General features: G+C 42.3%; 1 protein-coding gene across 5 annotated transcripts in view; it reads left to right on the forward strand.

The window, feature by feature from the left end:
- The window catches only part of robo1 (roundabout, axon guidance receptor, homolog 1 (Drosophila)), a 264,298-nt gene that overhangs the window by 230,073 nt on the left and 10,738 nt on the right, over positions 1-23,487 (forward strand). For all 5 annotated transcript variants that reach the window (XM_089013137.1, XM_089013136.1, XM_089013139.1 and 2 more), the window contains 14 exons: positions 395-563; positions 1,431-1,597; positions 3,332-3,453; positions 4,766-5,000; positions 6,289-6,410; positions 7,495-7,666; positions 7,783-7,986; positions 8,237-8,263; positions 8,473-8,515; positions 12,708-12,862; positions 14,976-15,320; positions 17,040-17,153; positions 18,525-18,669; positions 18,835-19,071. In XM_089013137.1, coding sequence (XP_088869263.1) covers positions 395-563; positions 1,431-1,597; positions 3,332-3,453; positions 4,766-5,000; positions 6,289-6,410; positions 7,495-7,666; positions 7,783-7,986; positions 8,237-8,263; positions 8,473-8,515; positions 12,708-12,862; positions 14,976-15,320; positions 17,040-17,153; positions 18,525-18,669; positions 18,835-19,071 — 2,257 coding nt within the window. The remainder of the gene's footprint in view (positions 1-394; positions 564-1,430; positions 1,598-3,331; positions 3,454-4,765; positions 5,001-6,288; positions 6,411-7,494; positions 7,667-7,782; positions 7,987-8,236; positions 8,264-8,472; positions 8,516-12,707; positions 12,863-14,975; positions 15,321-17,039; positions 17,154-18,524; positions 18,670-18,834; positions 19,072-23,487) is intronic.

Consider the following 23,487-nt stretch of genomic DNA (forward strand, 5'->3'; position numbering starts at 1 on the left):
CGGGAAAAAAAAAGCCTCGTCGTCAACAGGCACCGCCGAAATTGGGGAAATGGCGGTTGACTCGTTTCACAACGTCCCCGTGGTCTCATCAGAGATGTACTTCGTGTTGGCATGCAATGCAATCGGGTTCTTCCATTCTTGGTACACAAGTCTCATACGTAAATTTGAGTAAAATTACAGTGCAGAATTAACAATAATTTGGTAAAGTTAACTTACCGATGTAAAGTTAACTTACCGATGCAATCTTCAAGTCAAGCCAGGAAACATATTAGCTATCTAGCTAGATTGCTATCTATTAGCTAACTAGCATTCTATTAGCTAGCTACCGAGCTTTCTATCTTTTTGAGTTATTCCGTTATAATAATAATATTATTATTATTATTATTATTATCAGAATTTGGAGTTGCCGTGCAGCCAAACAGACCCACCGACCCCAACCTGATTCCCAGCCCCCCGTCCAAACCCGACGTCACCGACGTCAGCCGTGCCTCGGTCACCCTCTCTTGGAGGCCCAACCTCAACGCCGGGGCCACGCCCACCTCCTACGTCATCGAGGCATTCAGGTAAGCGCATCCGGCACCCTGGACACATTGTTGTCTTTTTTTTGTATCTGCCATGAAAATAATTTGCGTGACCCCAAAAATGCTTCATAAATATCATTAAAATCTCGTTAAAAAATTAATGTACAATGTTACCTCATCTTACGAACGCTTCAGCTCATGACCTTTTTGCCTCACGAACATTAAATTCGCGATCATATAGTCATGGCTGACACTAGTTTTCGCCGGACGAACCAAACCACACAGCGCCACACCCCCTTTGAGTGCAGATGTGGTTTGTTATCGAGTGTAGTGCTTTTGCTATTATGGGACTGAAAAAGACCCCACCACAGGCTAGTGTTAAGCCGAAGAGGACACAAAAGAAAATGACGGTCGAGCAGAAGAAGGAGATCATCGAAAAACACCAACGAGGTGTGCGTTTGTGTGACTTAGCGTTCCAGTACCAGTATGCTAAGTCGACCATTGCTACCATCCATTGACAACGAGCACACCACAAAAGTCAATTAAATGACTTTATTATACGGTACAGTTTATTTCTTTAATTAGAATCCAATAGTACCTGTATTATACATAAAATAAGGTATATTTTGTGTAGTTTTAAGGCTTATTTAGCAGAAAATTATGTTTTATGGGGACTTGGGAATGGATTATTCTCATTTTTAATGGTTTCTTATGGGAAATAAATGTTTGGCAGACGAACTTTTCACCTTACATACACTTTCTGGCAACCAATTAAGTTCGGAAGCTGAGGTACCACTGTAATTCCTCTTTTTTTCCAGCATTATTTTTTTTAATGCAAACAAATTTTTGGTGTGGTTTTCTTTCTCCTGAAACCGACCAACCAACCCCCACTTGGCTGTGTCGGTGCAGTCACGCCTCGGGGAGCAGCTGGCAGACATTGGCGGAACACGTCAGAAGCGAGTCGTTTGTGTTAAAGGGCTTGAAGCCCAGTGCCGTCTACCTCTTCCTGGTGAGGGCCGCCAACGCCTATGGACTCAGCGACCCCAGTCCAATCACCGATGCTGTGAAAACACAAGGTAGGCGACTCCACAATCTCCCCTTGGCTGCACTGGCCCGTCTTAAAAAAAAAAAACATAAAAATGCTCACGTTGTGTCGTAAAACTTAGGAACACATAGGAAGTGTTACAAGCAAAAAGGCTAACAGTATTTTACCATTTCTGCAATACTGTATCCACAGTCTCCGCTTTGCTGCAATTCCCTATTTGACATGTTACCGAACATGTGTTCAACCCACATTGTCAAACATCAGGGTTGGTCACGTGGTTCTTAGCTGATCAACAGAGGGTTTTTTTTCTTGGGGGCTTTTAAATTGCAATCATTCATGAACTCATTCACTGCCATCCTCGAATGTATTAAAAAATTGAAAATATGACGTGGACCGCCATTTCCGAATTTGTTCGGGTTTTGTTTATTCATGCTTGAGTGCCGATGAAGCGCTGGTCAGATCTCTGGCAATGTTTTTTTCCTTCCACAAGGGGGCAGCATTTCCATTTTTCCCATGTTAGCGTGTTGTCGGATTGCATTTTATTTTGTACAGTACAATACAATACAATACAATACAATACATCCATATAATAATAATAATAATAATAATAATAATAATAATAATAATAATAATAATAATAATACATTTCACTTCTAAGCGGCTTTCAAAACTCTACAGGTCACTTTACGGTCACGGGATCTGTTTTTTTCTGTGGGTGAGCAGCGGCAGCGAAACGCACCAGCGTTCACTCAACCCGGAATAACTCAAATAGATAGAAAGCTAACTCCTAATAGATAGCTAGCTATCTCGATAGCTAACAGATAGCTATCTAGATAGCCAATAAGCCAGCCAGATAGCTAATAGACAGGAAATAGATAGCAAATAATTAGCTAGCTGGGTAGCCAGCTAGTAACCAGCTAGAAAGCTAATAGATAGCTAGCTAGATAGCCAGCTAGATAGCCAAATAGATAGCCAGCTATATAACTCCAGACGCATATAACTTAGCAATTAACTCTTTTTTTCGGATGAAAGAAGAGAGTCTAAGGTTAATGCCGCCCTCATTTCAAGTTCATATAACTTCAGATGCATATAACTTGGGAATTAACTGTTTTTTTTTTGATAAAAAAAGAGTGTCTAAGGCAGGGGTGTCCAAAGTCGGTCCCCGAGGGCCGCTGTCCTGCCTGTTTTCCAGCTCTCCCAGGAGCAACACACCTGATTCGATACCGGACCGACTTTGGACACCCCTGGTCTAAGGTTATAGCCGCCCTCATTTCAAGTTCATATCACTCCAGACCCATATAATTTAGGATTTTTTTTTTTCGGATGAAAGAGGACAGTCTAAGGTTACAGCCACCCTCATTTCAAGTTCATATAACTCCAGACCCATATAATTTAGGAATTAACTCTTTTTTCCGGATGAAAGAGAGTCTAAGGTTTCTTACTCTGCATTGTATGTTAATGTCGTCCTAAAAGTCAATATTCTGTGGGTTCTTCAATTGGATGAAAATGACAAAAACCCTGGCACTGGTTTGGACACATTTTGCACACCGTCTGGCAGTGAATGAGTTAAAAATAATCCTACTGGTACAAAGAACCATTTCCAAATAAATGGAAGAGTGATAACTTTTTGCGAAGGTTATGTGAAAAACATTTGGATGCATGAGATATTGAATCAGGACTCGATATCCATACTTAAAATGGAGTGAGTGGCGTGCAAATGAATGTGATGGCGACATCCATGTTGTGAATGTGAATTTTTTTGCAGACATCCCCCCAACCAGCCAGGGCGTGGACCACCGTCAGATCCAGAGGGAGCTGGGTGAGGTGCTCATCCACCTGCACAGCCCCACCATCCTGTCGTCATCCTCCGTCAGAGTGCAGTGGACGGTGAGTGCAGCCGATGTCTCCTTTGAAAAAAACTCCGTCCGATAAGCAGACTTTAGAAAAAAAAAAACATTTGAACGCACCGGGAAAGACCGCTGAGAAGGGCGGGCGTGTCCATTTGTGCCCCCCTGTACTCCTCCCTCTGATTGAAAACTGTGGAGGGCTGTTAAAATAATAAGTGAGAAGGAAGAGGCGGCCAACTTTCTAGCTCTTCAGTGGAAATCGCTTGCAGACGTTGGAAATCAAATAAAATCAAGCTGGGAGTGGGAGAAGCAAGCGTGACTCACCTGTTGGTTGCGGTTCGGATTGACCCAATTTTCAAATTTGGTCATAAACTCATCTGCTGCCATTCCTGAATTTATTTGGGAATTGAAAAGCGTGATGTGGAGCGCCATTCACGAATTTGTTTGGGTTTTGGTTTTTCTTGCGAGGGTGCCGATAAAGCACTGGTCAGACCTATGGCATTGTTTTTTTCCCTTCCACGAGGGGGCAGCATTTGCCTTTTGTCCATGTTAGCGCTTTGCTACAGCTTCTGTTGTTGTTAAAGCGCGATATAAACCCATATGAGCTGGCTAGCTGGCTATCTAGTTGACTATCTAGCTGGCTATCTAGCTAGCTATCTATTAGCTTTCTAGCTGGTTACTAGCTGGCTACCCAGCTAACTAATTATTTGCTATCTATTTCCTGTCTATTAGCTATCTGGCTGGCTCATTGGCTATCTAGATAGCTATCTGTTAGCTATCGAGATAGCTAGCTATCTATTGGGAGTTAGCTTTCTATCTATTTGAGTTATTCCGGGTTGAGTGAACGCTGGTGCGTGTCGCTGTCGCTGCTCACCCACAGAAAAAAACAGATCCCGTGACTGTAAAGTGACCTGTAGAGTTTTGAAAGCCGCTTAGAAATGAAATGTATTATTATTATTATTATTATTATTATATGGATGCATTGTATTGTATTGTATTGTATTGTATTTTGTACAGCTGCCCCCATTTCAAGTTCAGATAACTCCAGACTCATCACTTAGGAATTAACTCTTTTTTTCTGATGATAGAAGAGAGTCTAAAGTTTCTAACGCTGTATTTAATATTGATGTTGTCATAAAACTCAATAAATAGCAATTTGAGTGAAAATGACAAAAACCCTGGCACTGGGGTGGACACATTTTTTTCACATCGTCTGCCAATGAGTTAAAAAGTCTCGACATTCATGCATTCGTGCTCTTATTTTTACATGTCATATATAACTGTACTCTTGGTTCCTATATTCAACGTTTTCCCCTGATTATTTGTGGCATTGTCTTCCCGCCGTCCACCAGGTGGAGCAGCAGTCCCAGTACATGCAAGGCTACAAGGTGATGTACCGGCCGTCCCCCTTGGAGGGGCAACCTCGCGCCGACTGGGCCACCTTTGAGGTGCGCACGCCTGGCGAGGACAGCGCCGTGGTGCCACAACTCCGTAAGGGGGTCACCTACCAGTTCAAAGTGCGCCCCTTCTTCAACGAATTCCAGGGCACCGACAGCGATGTGAAAATTGCACGGACCCTGGAGGAAGGTGCGTGCGTATGTTTGTCTGTGCCCCCTTGAGTGAGTTAGCATTTTAGCAATCACGTGCGTGCTCGTGCATTTTTGATGTTTACACCCTTTTATATCATATCCTCAGCTTGCATGTGTGCGAGGAGACAACAGCTGTTCGTACCAAGCAGGTGGGCGTGAGGGGGCCGAGGGGAGTGTGTGTTTGTTACAAGGGTGGTGGGGGGTGGTGGCAAGAGGGCGTACGTAAAAATGTTCTACGCTGAATCATTTTTGGCTCCTTCCATGCATTTTTCTACTCTTTTCCGGCGGATTTCAGACTTTTTCAGACTAAAATGACCAGATAAAACTAAATATGTATTCTGGCTTTTTCGCTGTTCGTTTCCTGTTTCGGCTTGTTTTGGCGCAAATCTCAATTATGATTGGATGATACTGACGCCAGTTGGCGGAAAGTGCCATTTTAATTGGATGATCCTGACTTCGGTGCCATTGATGTCGAAACAGGTAAACACTCCCTTTTGAATAAGCAGACAAGGAAAAAAATGGTTTCATACAAATGTCAGTGGCACTAACGTTAGCATGAATATACTTCTGCGAGAGGCAGCAGAAAGCAAGCGTGCAAGCTAATGAGCAGTGTGTAGGCTAGATGGCAGTAACCTTGCGTATGTACCTGACAATGGCGAGAAGGAAATCGCACACAGTGGTACAGAAACGGAACAATTCCAAAAGGAGGTGTTATTTATATAATTGAACGGTGCCCTCGGATGAAAATGACAACTTTCCTGAGCACGTCGCACGTTTCTTTTTAGCATGCACTCGTCATTATTTTAATTTCAGCTTTTCAAACGTCCTCTAATTTACCCTCACATTAATGAACCGTCGTGCTCGTTAAATAGAGGATGAAACACACTTTACGCTTTTGGTTTGTTTTGTTCAATCGGGGTGAAATGAGGTGAGTAATTATGTATGACGTGAGTAGTTGGACGGAGGAAATGACTGCATCACTTTTTAAAATTCATTTTAATCTTTCATTTTGAGAGAGAGACAAATTAGAGGAATTCCTTATTTTCTTTTGTCTCACGAAAACAAAAGTATGCCCTGCAGGGGGGAGAAAAATAGTCGGTTTTGTTTGTTGGAGGTATCATTTTTCGTTCAAACTGCCAGGCAAAATAGTGTCCATTTTGCGTTTTTGCTCTTATTTCTTTGTTGTCTGCGACGAGGAGAGAGAACCTCCAACTCCGTATGTAGCGCAAATGGTGTGTCTCACCATTTTTTTTCCTCCTTTGTCTACACTCACAACCTCCCAACAGTGCCTAGTGCGCCTCCCCGTGAGGTGACTGTGATGGAGAGCAGTGACAACGGGACCGCCATTGTGGTCTCCTGGCAACCACCGCCAGAAGAGGAGCTCAACGGGGTGGTCCAGGAATACAAGGTAACATAATCGTCTGAGAGGTGGTGGTGGTGGGGGCAGTCGAAAAGAGCACATGTACAGTAAGCAAAAGGGGGTGGGGGGTAAAACGGAGCACACCGTTGCGAAATAGCGCTATCTGGTGGATAAACTGCATGATGTGCGGTGGAGCTTAAGTTTTGGAATACAGTGATACCTCAGTTTACGAACTTAATTGGTTCCCAGAAACGGTGTGTAAGGTGAAAAGTTCGTCTGCCAAACATTTATTTCCCATAAGAAACCATTAAAATAAGAATAATCCTTTCCCAGGTCCCCATACAACATAAATTTCTACTAAATAAGCCTTAAAACTACACAAAATAGACCTTATTTTATGTATAATAAATGTGCTCTCGGATTGTAATGAAATAAATAAACTCTACTGTATAATCAAGTCGTTTTATTGACCTTTGTGATGGTCGTTGATGGAGTTTCCTCTTGATGATATCCGAGTGAAGTTGCCGTGCTTTCTCGGCAAAAATACCCTCACTCACAATGTACTGTGCTAGCTGCTTTTCGGTATTCCAAATTAACAGAAGTTTTTCAAACTCTTCTACTGCCTGAGACCGTTGCTTAGATAACACGGAAACACCCTAACCCACACATGGCAATGGTCGACTTAGCATCCTGGTACTGGGATGCTAAGTCACATAAACGCACACCTCGTTTGTGTTTTTCGATAATCTCCTTCTTCTGATCGACTGTAATTTACTTTTGTGTCCTCTGTCTTAACACTGGCCTATGGTGGGGTCTTTTTTGCTCCCATAATAGCAAAAGTACTCCACTCGATTACAAACCACATCTGCACTGAAAGGGGGTGTGGACAACTAGTCCGCTAGCCACCGTGGCGCTTTTCGACCGTGTGGCTTGTTGTTCATCCGCCGAAAACTAGTTAGTATGCCAAGATTATACTCTCGCGAATTTAAAAGTTCGTAAACTGAAGCGTTCGTAAACTGAGGTATCACTGGAGTATCTAAAAAGTAAAGTCCCCTTTCATTCGTGACCCCAGCGTTTGAGCTCTGCCGTTGAAATTTTAATTTTCCGTGCGTTCTTTAAATATTTTTTTTAGATTTGGTGCTTAGGGAATGAGAGCAGGTATCATATCAACCGCACGGTGGACGCCACCACCTTGTCCCTGCTCATTCCCAGTCTGGCTCCGGGAATCCGTTATGGCGTGGAGGTCGCGGCCAGCACCGGCGCGGGCCCTGGAGTCAAGAGCGACGTCACCTACTTCCAACTCGGTGAGCGCAAACCAGCGCGAGGCTACCATGACGCCAATTTTTGGTCTGAGGACCCTCGAAATCGGGTGACTGTTTACAAATTGACAATCTCTGGTGTTTGTGCGCGGGCTGCTTAGATGAGTCGGGGCGGATGACGGTGGCCGCGGCGGACCCCCGCAACCCCCTGTCGCAGCAAATCTCCGACGTGGTGAAGCAGCCGGCCTTCATCGCTGGCATCGGCACAGCCTGCTGGATCATCCTCCTGGTCTTCAGCATCTGGCTCTACCGCCACAGGAAGAAGAGGAACGGACTGTCCAGCAGCTACTCCGGCATCCGTAAAGGTCAGTTTCCGTCAAAGGCCTCAAGAGGGCAATGTGACCTCACAGAATTTTGGGTTTTCCGCCAATCGTCATGTGCATTGATTGCTCTTTGAAAAACGGCCAAAATCACCTCACTTTGGTTTCTTTTTGACTTCAAAATGCCATATTTCTTTTATGTTATTTTCTATTTCTCAATCGTTCTCACACCTGCAAATTTTTTTTAGTCAATTTTCTTAATGTGTATTTGTTGATCATTTTCCTCTCCCAACAGTGCCATCTTTTACCTTCACACCAACAGGTAAACGCCACATACAGAGACACATATACATATACATACATATACATATACATATACATACATATAAACATATACATATATATAAACATATACATACATATAAACACATATATCAATAATACAATAAAACACACACACACATATATATATATATATATATATATATATATATATGTCATTTCATTTTGACTCATGTTTTGTCTTTCCAGTGGCGTACCAGAGAGGTGGAGAAGCAGTTAGCAGTGCTGGAAGGTAAGAAACGGCAAAATGTACAAATTGAGAGCAGGCGTCAAAAGGCACTTAAGTGTATGCCCTTTGTCACGCTGAAAGTTCACACTGGGGGGTAAAAAAAATTGCAAAAAAAGATAATTTTATACTGCGATGACAATGAAGAATTATTCCAGTGGTTTTTAATCAGGGTGAAAACCCAGGATTTCGATGAATCAGTCTCAGGAGTTCGATACAGCCTCTTTCAAAGAGGTTAGGACACAACCAACTCACGATTAAAAAAAACATACATACAGTAAAACGTCTGTGTAAGCTCTCAGTCGTACAGGAGTGGTCCATCGATGAGAAGGTTTCTTCAGCCGTCATCTGTACAAAAGTGAAGGTTTCGGACGTTTCGCCTCCTATCCAAGAGGCTTCGTCAGCGAACTAAAGTCTGACTGGTCGTATCGGCCCCATTTATATATCCCTAATGTCCAGACATGGTGGCGTCGGACACAGCTATGATAGGTCCCTACTCTCGCCACCATGTCTGGACATTAGGGATATATAAATGGGGCCGATACGACCAGTCAGACTTTAGTTCGCTGACGAAGCCTCTTGGATAGGAGGCGAAACGTCCGAAACCTTCACTTTTGTACAGATGACGGCTGAAGAAACCTTCTCATCGATACATACAGTAAAGTCTCGTTATATCGATATTCAAGGGAGTCCGAAAAAATATCGATATAACCGGGACTATCGATATATCCGACCCTGTTTGCATGTAATTTTCTCCGTGCGTGTATAGAAATAGTATCGATATAACCGATATCGATATAACGAGACTTTACTGTATTTACAAAAAAATATATATGTCACATCCTGCTCCAGGAGTGGTGACAGGACTCGAGGGATGAAGAAAAATAGTAAGGGGTTGGATCCAAAATACATGGTGGAGACAGTAAGTTCAAGAAAAGGTTTTTACTGAGACACGCAGGGCAAAACAGGGAGTAAGACAACCGCGTGGACAAACGGGACAAACCTGCATACTGCTGGGAGACAGGGTAACAACAAAGAATACACCGGCGCGGACCGAACGGGAACGGGTGGCTTTTATAGCCAGAAGCCACAATCAAGGAAATGAGCAACAGGTGAGTAAGTCCGGAGAGCAGGGACGGGAGGGGCGCGCTCCTGGCGCTAAGGAGGATGTGACAATATATGTAAATGGCACAGACCACAAAAAAGTAGATTTAGATATCCATAAGGAAAAACTATGCAATTAGACACTCATCTGTTGTTGTTATTATTATTATTATTATTATTATTATTATTATTATTACTATTAACTGGAACCTTGTCTTGAATTTTTGCTTTATTCAAGATCCCCCCGAACAAAAGGTACATTTTTGGGCGGGGTGTTTTTTCCCTATCTGATCAACAGAGGGCGTAGTGGGACTTTCTCGTGGAACAAAAAAGGGTGTGGAAATAAATACATGATGTGGATGGAGCCGTTTAAATCCACTATGAGGAAGTCATGAAAGCGACCACCAGGCTGCGCCGTTGCCTCACCACAAAACTGACGCAGACCCCCACACCCACGCGGCAGTAATCTCCTTTTCCATGTGAGCTTGGTTCATGTATGGAAAGGGCTTTATTATTAAGTGATGCATTTTTTAACACGAGACCAGTTTAGTATGCGTTGTTAGTGGACATTGGCGAGAGGATGTGGCCGCCTTCACGGACATTTCCGCTGCATTGGTTGCAATTTCACTGATGTTGCTCAAAGCGCATTTGCACTGCATTGCGCTTTTTCCATGTTATTGTAAGGATGAGGCTAAATTATAGCTCAAAATGACCATCAAAATAAATTATTGATATCAATGCTTTCATAGAGCCCGGTTATACTGTGTATATTAACTCTTTCACTGCCATTACCAAATTTATTCAGGAATTGAAAATATGACGTAGAGAGCCATTCCCAAACTTACTATGTCATGCATTTTTTTAAATCTTATTGGGGAGAGACAAAAAAGTACTTTTACAAAAAAAACTGTTCCAAGTTGTGCTTTTCCCAACAAAAAAATAGTCTTCCCGATCAGAATTTTTAAAGACAATTCTGTAATACTTTGATAAACACTTACCTGATTCACTGACATTCCCAAATTTATTCAGGAATCGAAAATAAGATATAGAGTGCCATTCCTGATTTTTTTTTTTTTTTTTTTTTTTTTTTCATGCTTGGGTGCCAATTGAGTGCTCGTCTGACCTCTGGCCGTTTTTTTCCCATTCCACAAGGGGGCAGCATTCCCCTTTTTTTCCATTTTAGTGCTTTGTTCCAGCTTTAGCTGTTGTTGAAGCGCTATATCAACCAATATGGATGTATTGCATCATATTTTGGACAGCCGCCCTCATTTCAGGCTCAGATAACTCCAGACCCACATAACTTAGTCATTAACTCTTTTTTCCTGATGAAAGACGAGAGTGTAATGTTTCATGGATTGGATTGGATGCACATGTATTCGTCTCGCAGTGGAGAAATCTTCATTTCACAGCAGCAAAGTTATGATAGGGAGAGGAAAGGAAAGAAAGAAGTAGAAAAACAAAATACTTAGTCTGCATTGAATGCTTATGTAGTCATAAAACTCAATATTCTGTGGGTCCTGAAATTGAAGTGACAATGACAAAAAACCCTGGCGCTGGAGTGGACACATTTTTGCACATCGCCTGGCAGTGAATTCGTTAATTTAATGGATGATTCAGCAGGTGAGTTTGTGTTGTGACGAGGGTTTGATCTGTGTGTCTAATCTGCGTGGTTTGCTCATGTTGACGGGGGCCCAGCCAGTGTTGTGGCCTTTGGGCAAGGCGAGTACACGCCCAATCTGTTTAGCTGGGATTGTTATTTTTGTTCATGTGTGTGTGCGTGTGTGTGTCTGTAAAAGGGAGGAAAAAAAAGTACTTCAGTCGGTTTTGTAGTTTCTCTCTTCTGAGCTGCTGGATGAATATACGGCGCCTAATCTTTTTCGATCGTGTCGCCTCTGCACTTCATTCACATTAGCTGCCTTCTGTTTTTGTGCAATCCAGTGCACAGAACCATTTTTTGACAGTGTCAAATTATTACCGCAATTTCACTTTTATATGAAAGTATCTTGAAGTACAGTAAAGTCTCGTTATATCGATATTCAAGGGAGTCCGAAAAAATATCGATATAACCGGGACTATCGATATATCCAACCCTGTTTGCATGTAATTTTCTCCATGCGTGCATAGAAATAGTATCAATATAACCGGGACTATTGATATATCCGATATCGATATAACGGGACTTTACTGTATTTGCCGTTTTTTTTCCCCCTTTTTTGTCTGTGCAATATTGCAACAGATGTTTGTGACGTGCCACAGCTTTTCGTTTTTGTAAATGAGCATAAAGCATCCGGAACTTGACACCGTTTTGGAGAAAATAGCTTTATCTTATGGTGTACAGTGATAGCTCGGCTTACGAACACTTTAGCTCACAATTTTTTCCCCCTACGAACATCACATTTGTGAGAATATAATCTTAGCATCTGAACTAGTTTTTGACGAACGGGCCAAACCACACAGTGCCACGGTGGCTGGCCACCAAGAGGCTTCGTTCGCTGACGAAGCCTCTTGGATAGGAGGCGAAACGTCCGACACCTTCAAAAAAGTACAGATGACGGCTGAAGAAACCTTCTCATCGATGGACCACTGCTGTACGACTGAGAGCTTACACAGACGTACGTAAAATAAAGTATACAGTAAAGTCTCGTTATATCGATATCGGATATATCGATAGTCCCGGTTATATCGATACTATTTCTATGCACGCACTGGGAAAATTACATGCAAACAGGGTCGGATATATCGATAGTCCCGGTTATATCGATATTTTTTTGGACTCCCTTGAATATCGATATAACAAGACTTTACTGTATTTTGTGGTTTTAAGGCTTATTTAATAGAAATGATGTTTTATGGGAACCTGGGAACTGATTATTCTCATTTCAAATGGTTTCTTATTGGAAATAAATGTTTGGCAGACGAACTTTTCGCCTTACACACACTTTCTGGGAACCAATTAAGTTCGTAAGCTGAGGTATCACTGTACAAGACGGACTGATACTATTCGCCCAAACCAAAAAAAACTGTTCTTGAATTGACTCCAGGGCCCGTGTTATGAGCATTTTTTTTTCATCCTTGTCGTTGTTTTTGGGTGCAGGCCGGGCCTCCTCAACATGGGCGAATCGGCCACGCAGCCCTGGCTGGCCGACACGTGGCCCAACTCGTGCTCCAATCACAACAACTGCAGCATCAACTGCTGCGCCGCCAGCAACGGAAACAGCGACAGTAACCTGGCCACGTACAGCCGGCCCGGTACGTCGAGCACACAAACATGCGTACACAACAACAACACCAAAGCCACGGAAAATAAGAGTGCACAGATAAGACCCAGGTGGGAGTTGCGAGGAGGAAGTAAAGTGCCATATCTGGGTTAGCTCTCCCGAGACTTCTTTCTTATCCTGCGCGTGTATGCGCACGTGTGTGTGTGTGTGTCTTTCTCCAGAAGTGCGACCCGCACAAAGGAAATGTTAGGATTAAGAGCAGGAGGCTGTGTTTGATTTCTCCCAGGCAGAAGTTGACATGTTTGCGGGTAATAAAAAACAGGGTGTGGGGGGTGGGATGCGCTAAGCGAAAGAAGAAGCTGGAGATGTTGCTTTGGTGCATCGCCGACTGTGAAAAGCGCAGGTGGAGCTCTCCAACAAAAGAAAAGATGATCATTCTTAAAAGCTTAAAAACAGCTTACAGATCATCGAGCTTCTAGCTGCTATTTTATTTTTGTATCTTTCTATCATTGACTTGTCCTGTTCTTTCTTTTGTTAGATCGTTCTACCTTTGAAGATGCTAATAAGCCACCTAGTTTCATAGCTATGTGTCGATCGAAGAGTTCATCTATATTACATCCGTAGAGATGACCAACTAGTATCTAGCTAGCTAATTAGTTAGCTTTTGTTGGATCGTTCAACCTTTGAAGAAGCTAATGACCCCCCTAGCTTCCTAGTTATCAATGAATGAGAGTTGATCTATCAATCTTACATATGTAGATATAACCATCTAGCATCTACTTAGCAAACTAGCTACGTTTTGTTGGATCGGTCTACCTTTGAAGAAGCTAATGTGGCACCCAGCTATCTATCGATCGAAGAGTTGATCTTTCTTACATAAGTAGATTTGACCAACTAGCATCTAGCTAGCTAGCTAACTAGCTAGCTTTTGTTGGATTGTTCAACATTTGAAGAAGCTAATGTGCTACCTAGCTTCATATCTATCTGTTGATCTCCCTATCTTACACACATAGATAGGGCCAACTAGCCTCTAGCTAGATAGTTAGCGACCTTTTGTTGTGTCGTTCTACCTTTGAAGAAGCTAATGTGCCACCTAGCTTCATAGCCATTTATTTTTCCACTCCTGCATAGCTAGATGGAGCAGAAGCTAATCGCCAGTGACATATTTAAGGACAAGAAAGACAACTACCCACAAAGCATACGTTATTTGTCAGTACTCAATTGGGTAGGTGTCTTTTAATGGATGAAGTCACGAGTGAGGTGACTCGGCCTGGACTACGAACCTTGAACTTTTCATTTCCAAGACTCTGCAGGACCTTGGGGTTTATGTTCTCACCACCTTAGCAGAATTGACGAGTCAGAACTTGATACATTTAATAATAGCACAGTTTGTCGTCAGAAGCAGCTGGCCTGGACGGACGGCCTTGTAGCCGTTCCTGTCGTATTTCGTAACAGGAACGGGTATCTATCGATCGAAGAGTTGGTCTATCTTCCATATGTAGATATGACCATCTAGCTAGCTAACTGGCTAGCTTTTTTTGGACTGTTCTACCTCTGAAGAAGCTAATGTGTCACCTAGCTTCATATCTATCTATTGATCCAAAAAATTATCTATCTTACACACATGGATAGGACAAACTAGCATCTAGCTAGCTCACTAACTAGCATAAAAACCTGAGATACCCTAAATGGCTAGAACTAGGTTTCTCTTGTTATTTGTAAGGTTATCTATGTGGTTGGCATGTCGATGTCCGTTTGTCTGACTTATACTTTTTCTGTGGGACCCGTGATCTATGTCGCTGAAATCTAGTGTCAAAACAAAGCAAACTATGGCTAGTGGTTTTTGGTAAGCTGTTCATTCAATATCACCAATTGTGAAATAACATTTGCATGTGTCCAGTAAGTGTACACACACTTGACGTGTTGTGCCGTGTTTAACTGGAAGTAACAATCTTCTGCATGACATGTGCATGTGCGCTCGTGTGTGTGAGTGTCTCACTAAGCAACTGGCTTCAGGAGTGAGAAAGAACAAATATTATCCAAACCCGTCTTGTGCTCAGCCACATGACGATGCCGCAATGTTTTGACAGCGTTTAGGGAGTCGCTAGCGGGCTCGGTCAGTAACCCTCCACCGTGTCCTCCAGCCGACTGCATTGCCAATTACAACAGCCAGATGGACAATAAGCAGAGCGGCCTGCTGGTCCCCGAGCCGGGCCTGTACGGCGACGTGGACCTGTCCAACAAGATCAACGAGATGAAGACCTTCAATAGCCCCAACCTGAAAGACGGCCGCTTCGTGGGCGCCGGTGGCCAGCCCACGCCGTACGCCACCACGCAGCTCATCCAGTCGTCCATCATGAGCAATAACGCCGGCGGAGGGGAGCTCAATGACAAACACTGCTGGAAGCCCCCCGGCGGCGGCGGCGGTGAACTGCAGCCCAAACAGGAAATGCAGTACAGCATCATGGAGCGAAACAAGCTGAACAAGGGTGAGTTGGTGCGCAGACACTAGGATCCTGGATCACCACCTTTGACCACCTCGCCAAAACCTGAGGAAAAAAACACATTTGGTACAATTTGGGAGGGTGGGGTTACATGTGCATGTCAAAAATGTCAAATGAACCGCCTAGCATGATTGCTAATGCGACTAACACTACCGAGCATGCTCTAAGGGCAATCTAAATGGGGTGAGCGTGGCGATGATATGTTTATGAATCACATCCCTGCCACCTACTGCGGTTTTGCCGTAATGAGTACGGTTTTCATTATCCCATTCTGCGTTACGGTTTTATTCATGAAAATGACGGTTTCCAATAAAAATAAGTCAAAATGGTCGAAATAGTAAATACCCAACGTTCATTCAAAACACGAGATCGTTAAGGACCTTATCTAAATTTAGAACTGGTGATCGGCAGAGTGCCAGCTGTTAACTTTCTTTAGATGAATTGCATTTTCATGATGAAATATATTCGAATGAAATATTTCAAGTGAAGTATGTTTTTTTTCAGAGTACAGTGATACCTCTGCTTACGAACGCTTTAGCTCACGAACCTTTCGCCTTACGAACATTAAATTCGCAAGAATCAAATCTTGGCATAGTGTTAAGCCGAAGTGGACACAAAAGAAAATGACGGTCGAGCAGAAGAAGGATATCATTGAAAAACACGAACGAAGTGTTCGTTTGTGTGACTTAGCGTCCCAGTACCAGTATGCTAACTCGACCATTGCTACGTGTGGCTAAGGGTGTTTCCGTGTTGTTTAAGCCCAACCTTTTTCGCGCCACCAACCGGTTTAATGTCAGACAATATTTTCACGTACCGGCGGATAAATACAACAAAATAAAACATTTGTATTTTACTCATTTTGCTAGCTTACGGTGGGTTAATTTTAGCGGTATCTATCACGTGACCTAGACAAGCGTTTTGACATGCATCAAGAGTAAGTCATAGACGGATGTAATCTTGTAATTTTTCATTTTATGTTATTTATTCTTTCTGCGCGGCTGGGGGTTTACCCTCCGCCGGCGTTGTTGCTCATGATACCTAAACGCGCGGGTACCTAATGACCCACGGACCGGTACCGGTCCGCGGCCCGGGGGTTGGGGACCTCTGGTCTAAGCAACGGTCTCAGACAATAGAAGAGGTTGAAAAACTTCTGATGATTTGGATTATCGAAAATCAGCTATCAGGGGACCGTGTAAGTGAGGGTATTATCGCCGAGTAAGCACGGCAACTTCACTCGGATATCATCAAGAGACAACTACATCAACTACCATCACAAAGGTCAATAAAACAACTTTATTATACATTACATTTTATTTCTTTCATTACTATACAATAGCACATTTATTATACACAAAACACGGTATATTTTATGTAGTTTTAAGGCTTAATTAGTAGAAAATTATGTTTTATGGGGACCTGGGAGCTGATTATTCTCATTTTTAATGGTTTCTTATAGGAAATAAATGTTTGGAAGACAAACCTTTCGCATTACAAACTTTCTGGGCACCAACAGTTTGTAAGCTGAGGTATCACTGGATATCTTTGACATTGATCGACATTTGTATGGATTTTTTAGCGTCATTTTTAGTAGCTGTAATGTTAAAATTCCAACTCTGAAATTTTGGTTTTTGAGTTGGAATAAACTGAATCACCTAATAAATGATGAAAAATAAATCACTCTAACCCTAAACGTCTGCCAATCAGATCGCTACAGAGGCACCGACTCCGCCATGATGCCAGCCACCATCCCGTACAACCACAGCCACGCCGGAGGCTCCTACAACAGCTCGGATCGAGGCAGCAGTAGCAGCACCTCGGGTAAGAAGTCGCCCAGGGCTGCGCAATGCTTGCAATTTCAATCTGGTGGGCTGGAGGGTGCAGTTTAGAAATCAGCCTGATTGGATTGGATTGGATTGGATATGCCTTTATTAGTCTCACAGTGGAGAAATTTACATTTCACAGCAGCAAAGTGATGAAAGGAATGAAAGTAGAAAAACGAAGTACATGAGCTGCTGGAAAGGCAGCCACTCTCGCGGCGCCGTCTTGAAGTCAAAAGAACAAAAAAAAACTAAATAACAAATAATATGACAGCATAGAGACAATATGACAAAACAAAGACACAGAGAGACATTGGGCGCCATTTCAAAAACGCATACCTGTCAACGGCCGTATTATGCCATACTTTCTATACCTTTTTAGATGCGTACGGCATACAAGAAAGTTTGTACGGGAAACGGCGAAATTGTTCAATATAATTTGGAGATATTTTGGATTTTCATCATTAGAATATTAGCAGTCATGTTAACGCTAACAAATATAGCTACTTGTAAAAAGCACAGTCTAACACCGAGAAAATTCAGTGCAAAAAGTCTCCAGAAAAAAAAGTTCAGAGAAGACAAGTTCCGCTCAAGTGGACTTTTATTTTGAAATCAGTTAAATAAAATATTTAACCATGTTTCTATTTTCACCGTGACATCATTCATATTTTTTATCAACATTATACAGTAATACCTCAGCTTTTGAACTTAATTGGTTCCCAGAAAGTGGGTGTAAGGCAAAAAGTTTTTATTTCCCATAAGAAACCATTAAAATGAGAATAATCCGTTCCCAGGTCCTTATAAAACATAATTTTCTACTAAATAAGCCTTAAAACTAAATAACATATACCTTATTTTATGTATAATAAATGTGCTATTTTATAGTAATGAAAGAAATAAAATGTACTGCATAATAGTCATTTTATTTACCTTTGAGATTGGATTGGATTTACCTTTATTTGTAGTTACAGTAAAGTCTCGTTATATCGATATCGGATATATCGATAGTCCCGGTTATATCGATACTATTTCTATGCACGCACAGAGAAAATTACATGCAAACAGGGTCGGATATATCGATAGTCCTGGTTATATCGATATTTTTTCGGACTCCCTTGAATATCGATATAACGAGACTTTACTGTATATGGGGTTCTGGGAACGGATTATTCAAATTTTTAATGGTTTCCTATGGAAAATTAATGTTTGGAAGACACACTTATCGCCTTTCACACACTTTCTGGGAACCAATTAAGTTCATAAACTGAGGTATCACTGTATTGACTTTTACAGTTCTCTTAGTCAAAAAGGTTACCGACCCCTGAAGTAGTTGCACATCTTCAATTCAAATTTTTTTTGTGTTGTGGAGCAGGCAGCCAAGGTCACAAGAAGGGGGCGCGCACCCCCAAGCCGCCCAAACAGAGCACAATGAATTGGGCCGACCTCCTGCCTCCTCCGCCTGCCAACCCGCCCCCGTCGCACAATGCCGACGACTACTCACTGTCATTGGAAGAAAGGTATGGATGTGCCTGAGCTATGGTGGGGGGGTCGGTTGCGGAGGGGGCTTTAATCAGTGTCAAACCTTGATGGAGGGATGACATGAATATTTACCAGATGTTTTCCTGAACCCGGCAAATGATGTGGAAATAATGAGCCTTCACTTCCTTCTCCGTTGTTGGCAGCTGCGAGGCAGACATGCAGTGCTCCATGCCGCCCTCTCACATGTACCTGCAGCCCGACGAGCTGGAGGAGATGGAGGAGGAGGAGATGGAGCGGGGGCCCACCCCGCCCATCCGCGGCACGGCCTCCTCGCCCGCCGCCCTCTCCTACAGCCACCAGTCCACCGCCACGCTCACGCCCTCACCGCAGGAGGAGATGACGCCCATGCTGCAGGAGCCGCCGGGCAGCCACGAGCGCAGGTGAGCACACCGGTCTCAAAGTCGAGGTCCGGGGTCCAATTCTGGCCCGCCACATCATTTGATTCGGCCCGCAAAAGCAAATCAAACTTGTGAAATTCCATCATGCTTGCTAAAGTCCCAACCAAAATTTCAAATTGTTGCATGTACCGTAATTTTTTTTTATTTGAAATTCAGAAACTCGTTCTTTATTAACTAATTTACTGCCAGATGATGTGCACAAATGTGTCCACTACATTGCGAGGGTTTTTGTCATTTTCACTGGAATTCCAGGACCCACAAATTGTTGAATAGTTTGGACTACATCAACATTCAATGCATCATTAGAAACCTTAGACTCTCTTCTTTCATCAGTTATTTCCTAAATTACAGTGAGACCTGAACTTACGAACTTAATTGGTTCCCAGACAGAGTGTGTAAGGCAAAAAGTGTGTATCTCAAAAACAAGTTCCAATAGGAAACCATTAAAATGGGAATAATCCGTCCCCGGGTTTCCATAAAATATACTTTTCAACTAAATAAGCCTTAAAATTACACACAACATACATTATTCTATGTATAATAAATGTGCTATTGTATTGTAATGAAAGAAATACACTGCATTGTATCATAAAGTCACTTTATTTACATTTGTGATGGTCATTGATGGCTTGATGGAATGGCGTTGGAGGTCCGAGGTCAAAGGGAATTGCTGTTTGGAAAGAGTCACATTCCATAAGGACTGTAATTAAAGAAATAAACTGTGCTATAAAATAAAATTGTTTTATTTACCTTTATGATGGTCATTGATGGCTTGATGGAATGGTGTTGGAGGTCAAAGGGAATTGCTGTTTGGAAAGAGATGCACATTACATAAGGACTGTAATTAAAGAAATAAACTGTTGTTTTATTTACCTTTTTGATGGTCGTTGATGGCTTATGGAAGGAGAGTCACCTTCCTTGTTGGTAAGGACTGTTGGTAACTTAACCTCTGGTGTGGCTTCTCTTCTTTTTTCTTTGGAGACTCCTCATCATTTTTGCTGATTAAAAACCTCTTAATTGACACCTGTTGCTTTCTGACTTGTAAGGTCTTACGAAGCTGAGGCATCACATTATTGTTCATCATGTTGATGATTGTCATAGCCACAGTCTTTTCTGAATGGAACTTTTCGGTAAAAGCCTGCACATCATTCCACTTTGCCAACATTGCCTTTATGATCTCACTTGATGCTGCAGCCATCTCCTCCTCAGATGTTCTGTGACTGGCTTTAAAACCCTCAACAAGCATGGCGATATCGGCGATAACACCTTTTGCAACAGACGCACCTTTGATGGCTTTTCTGTTCCAGAGAATGGTGGTTGACTTAGCATAGCCGTGCTCGGGCACTAAATAACACAAACGCACACCTCGTTTGTGTTTTTCAATTATCTCCTTCTTCTGAGCGATTTTGTGTCTTCTTGGGCTTAACACGAGCTTGTGGTGGTTTTTGTTCGGTCCCATCACAGTAAAATTATCAGCAAAAAGCTCCAAGTAGGCGATCGACGTGTGCATTCAATGAGAGGGGGTTTTGAAAGTAGCGCCGGCTGGAGCGCTGTTCAGTCATGTGCTTCCGCCGAAGATCACTCTGCCAGATCCGAAGGTCGCGTGCTTGATGACCAGCCGTGGTGGGTGTGTAATATGAAAATATTGCTTATTGTAAGTTTTAATTTTCAAAAATTTGACGTTCGGAAGATGAAAAGATCGTAATATAAGGTGTTCGTAAATTGAGGTCTCACTGTATATGGCTCTGCAGTTATCTGAGCTTGAAATTGGGGCAGCTGTACAAAAAAAGATAAAAAATGTAATGGGGAATGTACAGTAATGTCTCGTTATATCGATATTCTCGGGAGTCGTAAAAAATGTCGATATAACCGTACTATCGATATATCCGTCCTGCGCCAAACTGCATTAAAGGGGGGAGGGGGGGCAATACGTAAATGGGGGATCTTTGATATGGCATGTAATTTTATCAATGAATTCATGGATTGCATATCTAGCATGCTTTTTGTACAGTAGTGTAGTGAAAAATAAACTTATGCATAAAATAAAAAGGTCTTCACACTTTTTTAATGACTATTTCCTTTCAAAAATGCAACCAATGCAAAATCGTCACGTTGTTCTATACACACGAAACCACGAACTCCAGCATGTACAAACATATGAAAAACAGTGATTATTGCAAGCGATAACAAGATATCTGAATACAACACAATTAAATACATGTATGGAAAACAAAAACTGCAACGTTTACATTACTTACGTTGATAAAGTATTCTGCGGCACGTCGAACTCTCTCACGATGGAGTATTTGCTCCTTGTTGGATTCTCCTCGACTGCCCCTATTGCCGTGCACTTCATTCCGAGGTCACAATTCTTACGTTTCCCCATGGTTTAAAGGACAACCGACGTCACTTTTTTTGTTCCCTAACTGACATCAGACAAACGTTTTATAGCATCTAAAATACATCCAAACAATACCCAAAACATGCAGTATAATATTTTTATTCAAATGCAACTACTACTACTACTACTCTACTACTACTACTTCTACTTTCATTCCTTTCATCACTTTGCTGCTGTGAAATGTAAATTTCTCCACTGTGAGACTAATAAAGGCATATCCAATCCAATATCCAATCCAAAACACCAATAAAAATGACTTACAGTGTCTAAAAAGTACTTCAATTTGAAACCGGAAGTGGCCAGTTTCCGAAGCCCCCCCCCCCCCCTTGTTCGTGGAGTCACGGCAACAAGTCTTGCCTTGCTCGAGATTCAAAACAATGGCTTCAGATTCGGAGAATATGCTTTCTTATTACGCATCCAGTTATGAATATCATTCAAATAGTTCTGAAGAGGAAAGTATCAATGTTTGCAATTGATTAAAGAAGGTTTTCTGGGTCGTTTTGATTGCTCAAGACTGACGTGTAGTGTCACAGAAAATGCAGAAGATGGCGGCAGAGCTCCGTTGGAAATAGTTTTGTTTTGCAGTTTGGAAGTTTTTTCAACAAATGTCAAAGAGTTGTCTCGGTGTAACATACAACGATTCACCATTGCGTTATTTATGTTTACCTTCTAATTTCGCCATCAACACGGATCAACACAAAGTTTTCAGACCAAACAAAGTACCGCAAAATGCATTGAGGCGGTGCAAGGTATGTCCTTTCTTAGTCAGGGTTCAGCGTTCCTTCAGTGACGTAGGGTGAGGACTCAACTCAAAAACAAGACTTCCGGAATATTCAGCACAAGTCTTAAAACGTAAAATATAGCTATCTATATGCGGTGGAATCTTTGTAAAATACACTCAGTAGAAGTCATTTAAAGCGATTTTACAAATTATGGACACAACTTGTCCGGAGACGTCGGTTGTCCTTTAAATTGGTGTTGCTACGCCTTTTTTATTTTGCTCGCGTATGACCGTTCAAAACACGGAAGCTGGTAGAAAATGGCGTCTGCTACACTACGCAAGACACGGGATCTGGTCATGTGACCAACGACTGATACAGATTTCGATAATGGTGGTACTGTATAGAACCCCCTAAGCAAATATCGATTCACCTTAAACTGCTTTTGTATCGATATAAACATAGAAAAATGCCCGGCGGGAGATGAAAAAGAGTACCATAGCAACCGGATTATCGTAACAACCATGAATCGTACTGAACGGAACTAATTATACATAAAAAGACTAGAAATTTGGCCGGGAAATGAAAATAGTATCGTAATAAGCAGTATTATCAATATCGATATCGATATAACGAGACTTTACTGTATGTTGAATTTCTTCATCAGAATCAGAAAACCTTCGTCCCACAATGGGGAAATTTGCAGTCCATGGCAGCAATTTGAAAGGGGGGTGGTGTGGGGGGGCGTGGGTCATCCTTTCTGTATTAGCTTTCCTACACACAAAAAATGAACTCATTCACTGCCAAACGATGTGCAAAAATGTGTCCACTCCAGTGCCAGAGTTTTTGTCATTTTCGCTCAAATTCTAGGACCCACAGAGTTTTAGGACAACATCAACATTCAATGCAGCGTAAAAAACCTTAGACTCTCTTCTTTCATCAGTTAAAAAAAAAGAGTTAATTACTGATATGAGTCTGCAGTTATCTGAGCTTAAAATGGGGGTGGCTCAATAAAATGCAATACATTTATTGATTTATAAAGTGCTTTAACAACAGCTGACGGTAAGCGCTAACATGGACAAAAGGCAAATGATGTCCCCTCGCGGGAGGGAAAAACATTGCAACAGGTCTGACCAGTGCTTTATCGGCACCCCCCGCAAGAAAAACCAAATCCCGAACAAATTCCCCACAGTCATACTGGCCCCCGAGAGGAAACCGTAACTCCAACGTGGCCCGCCTGTGGCAAAAAATGACTTTGACACCCGGTAGCACGCTGTG

Source organism: Hippocampus bargibanti, linkage group LG14 (genome assembly GCF_051943395.1).
Source record: "Hippocampus bargibanti isolate YZ-2025 linkage group LG14, ASM5194339v1, whole genome shotgun sequence".
Classification (NCBI taxonomy): domain Eukaryota; kingdom Metazoa; phylum Chordata; class Actinopteri; order Syngnathiformes; family Syngnathidae; genus Hippocampus; species Hippocampus bargibanti.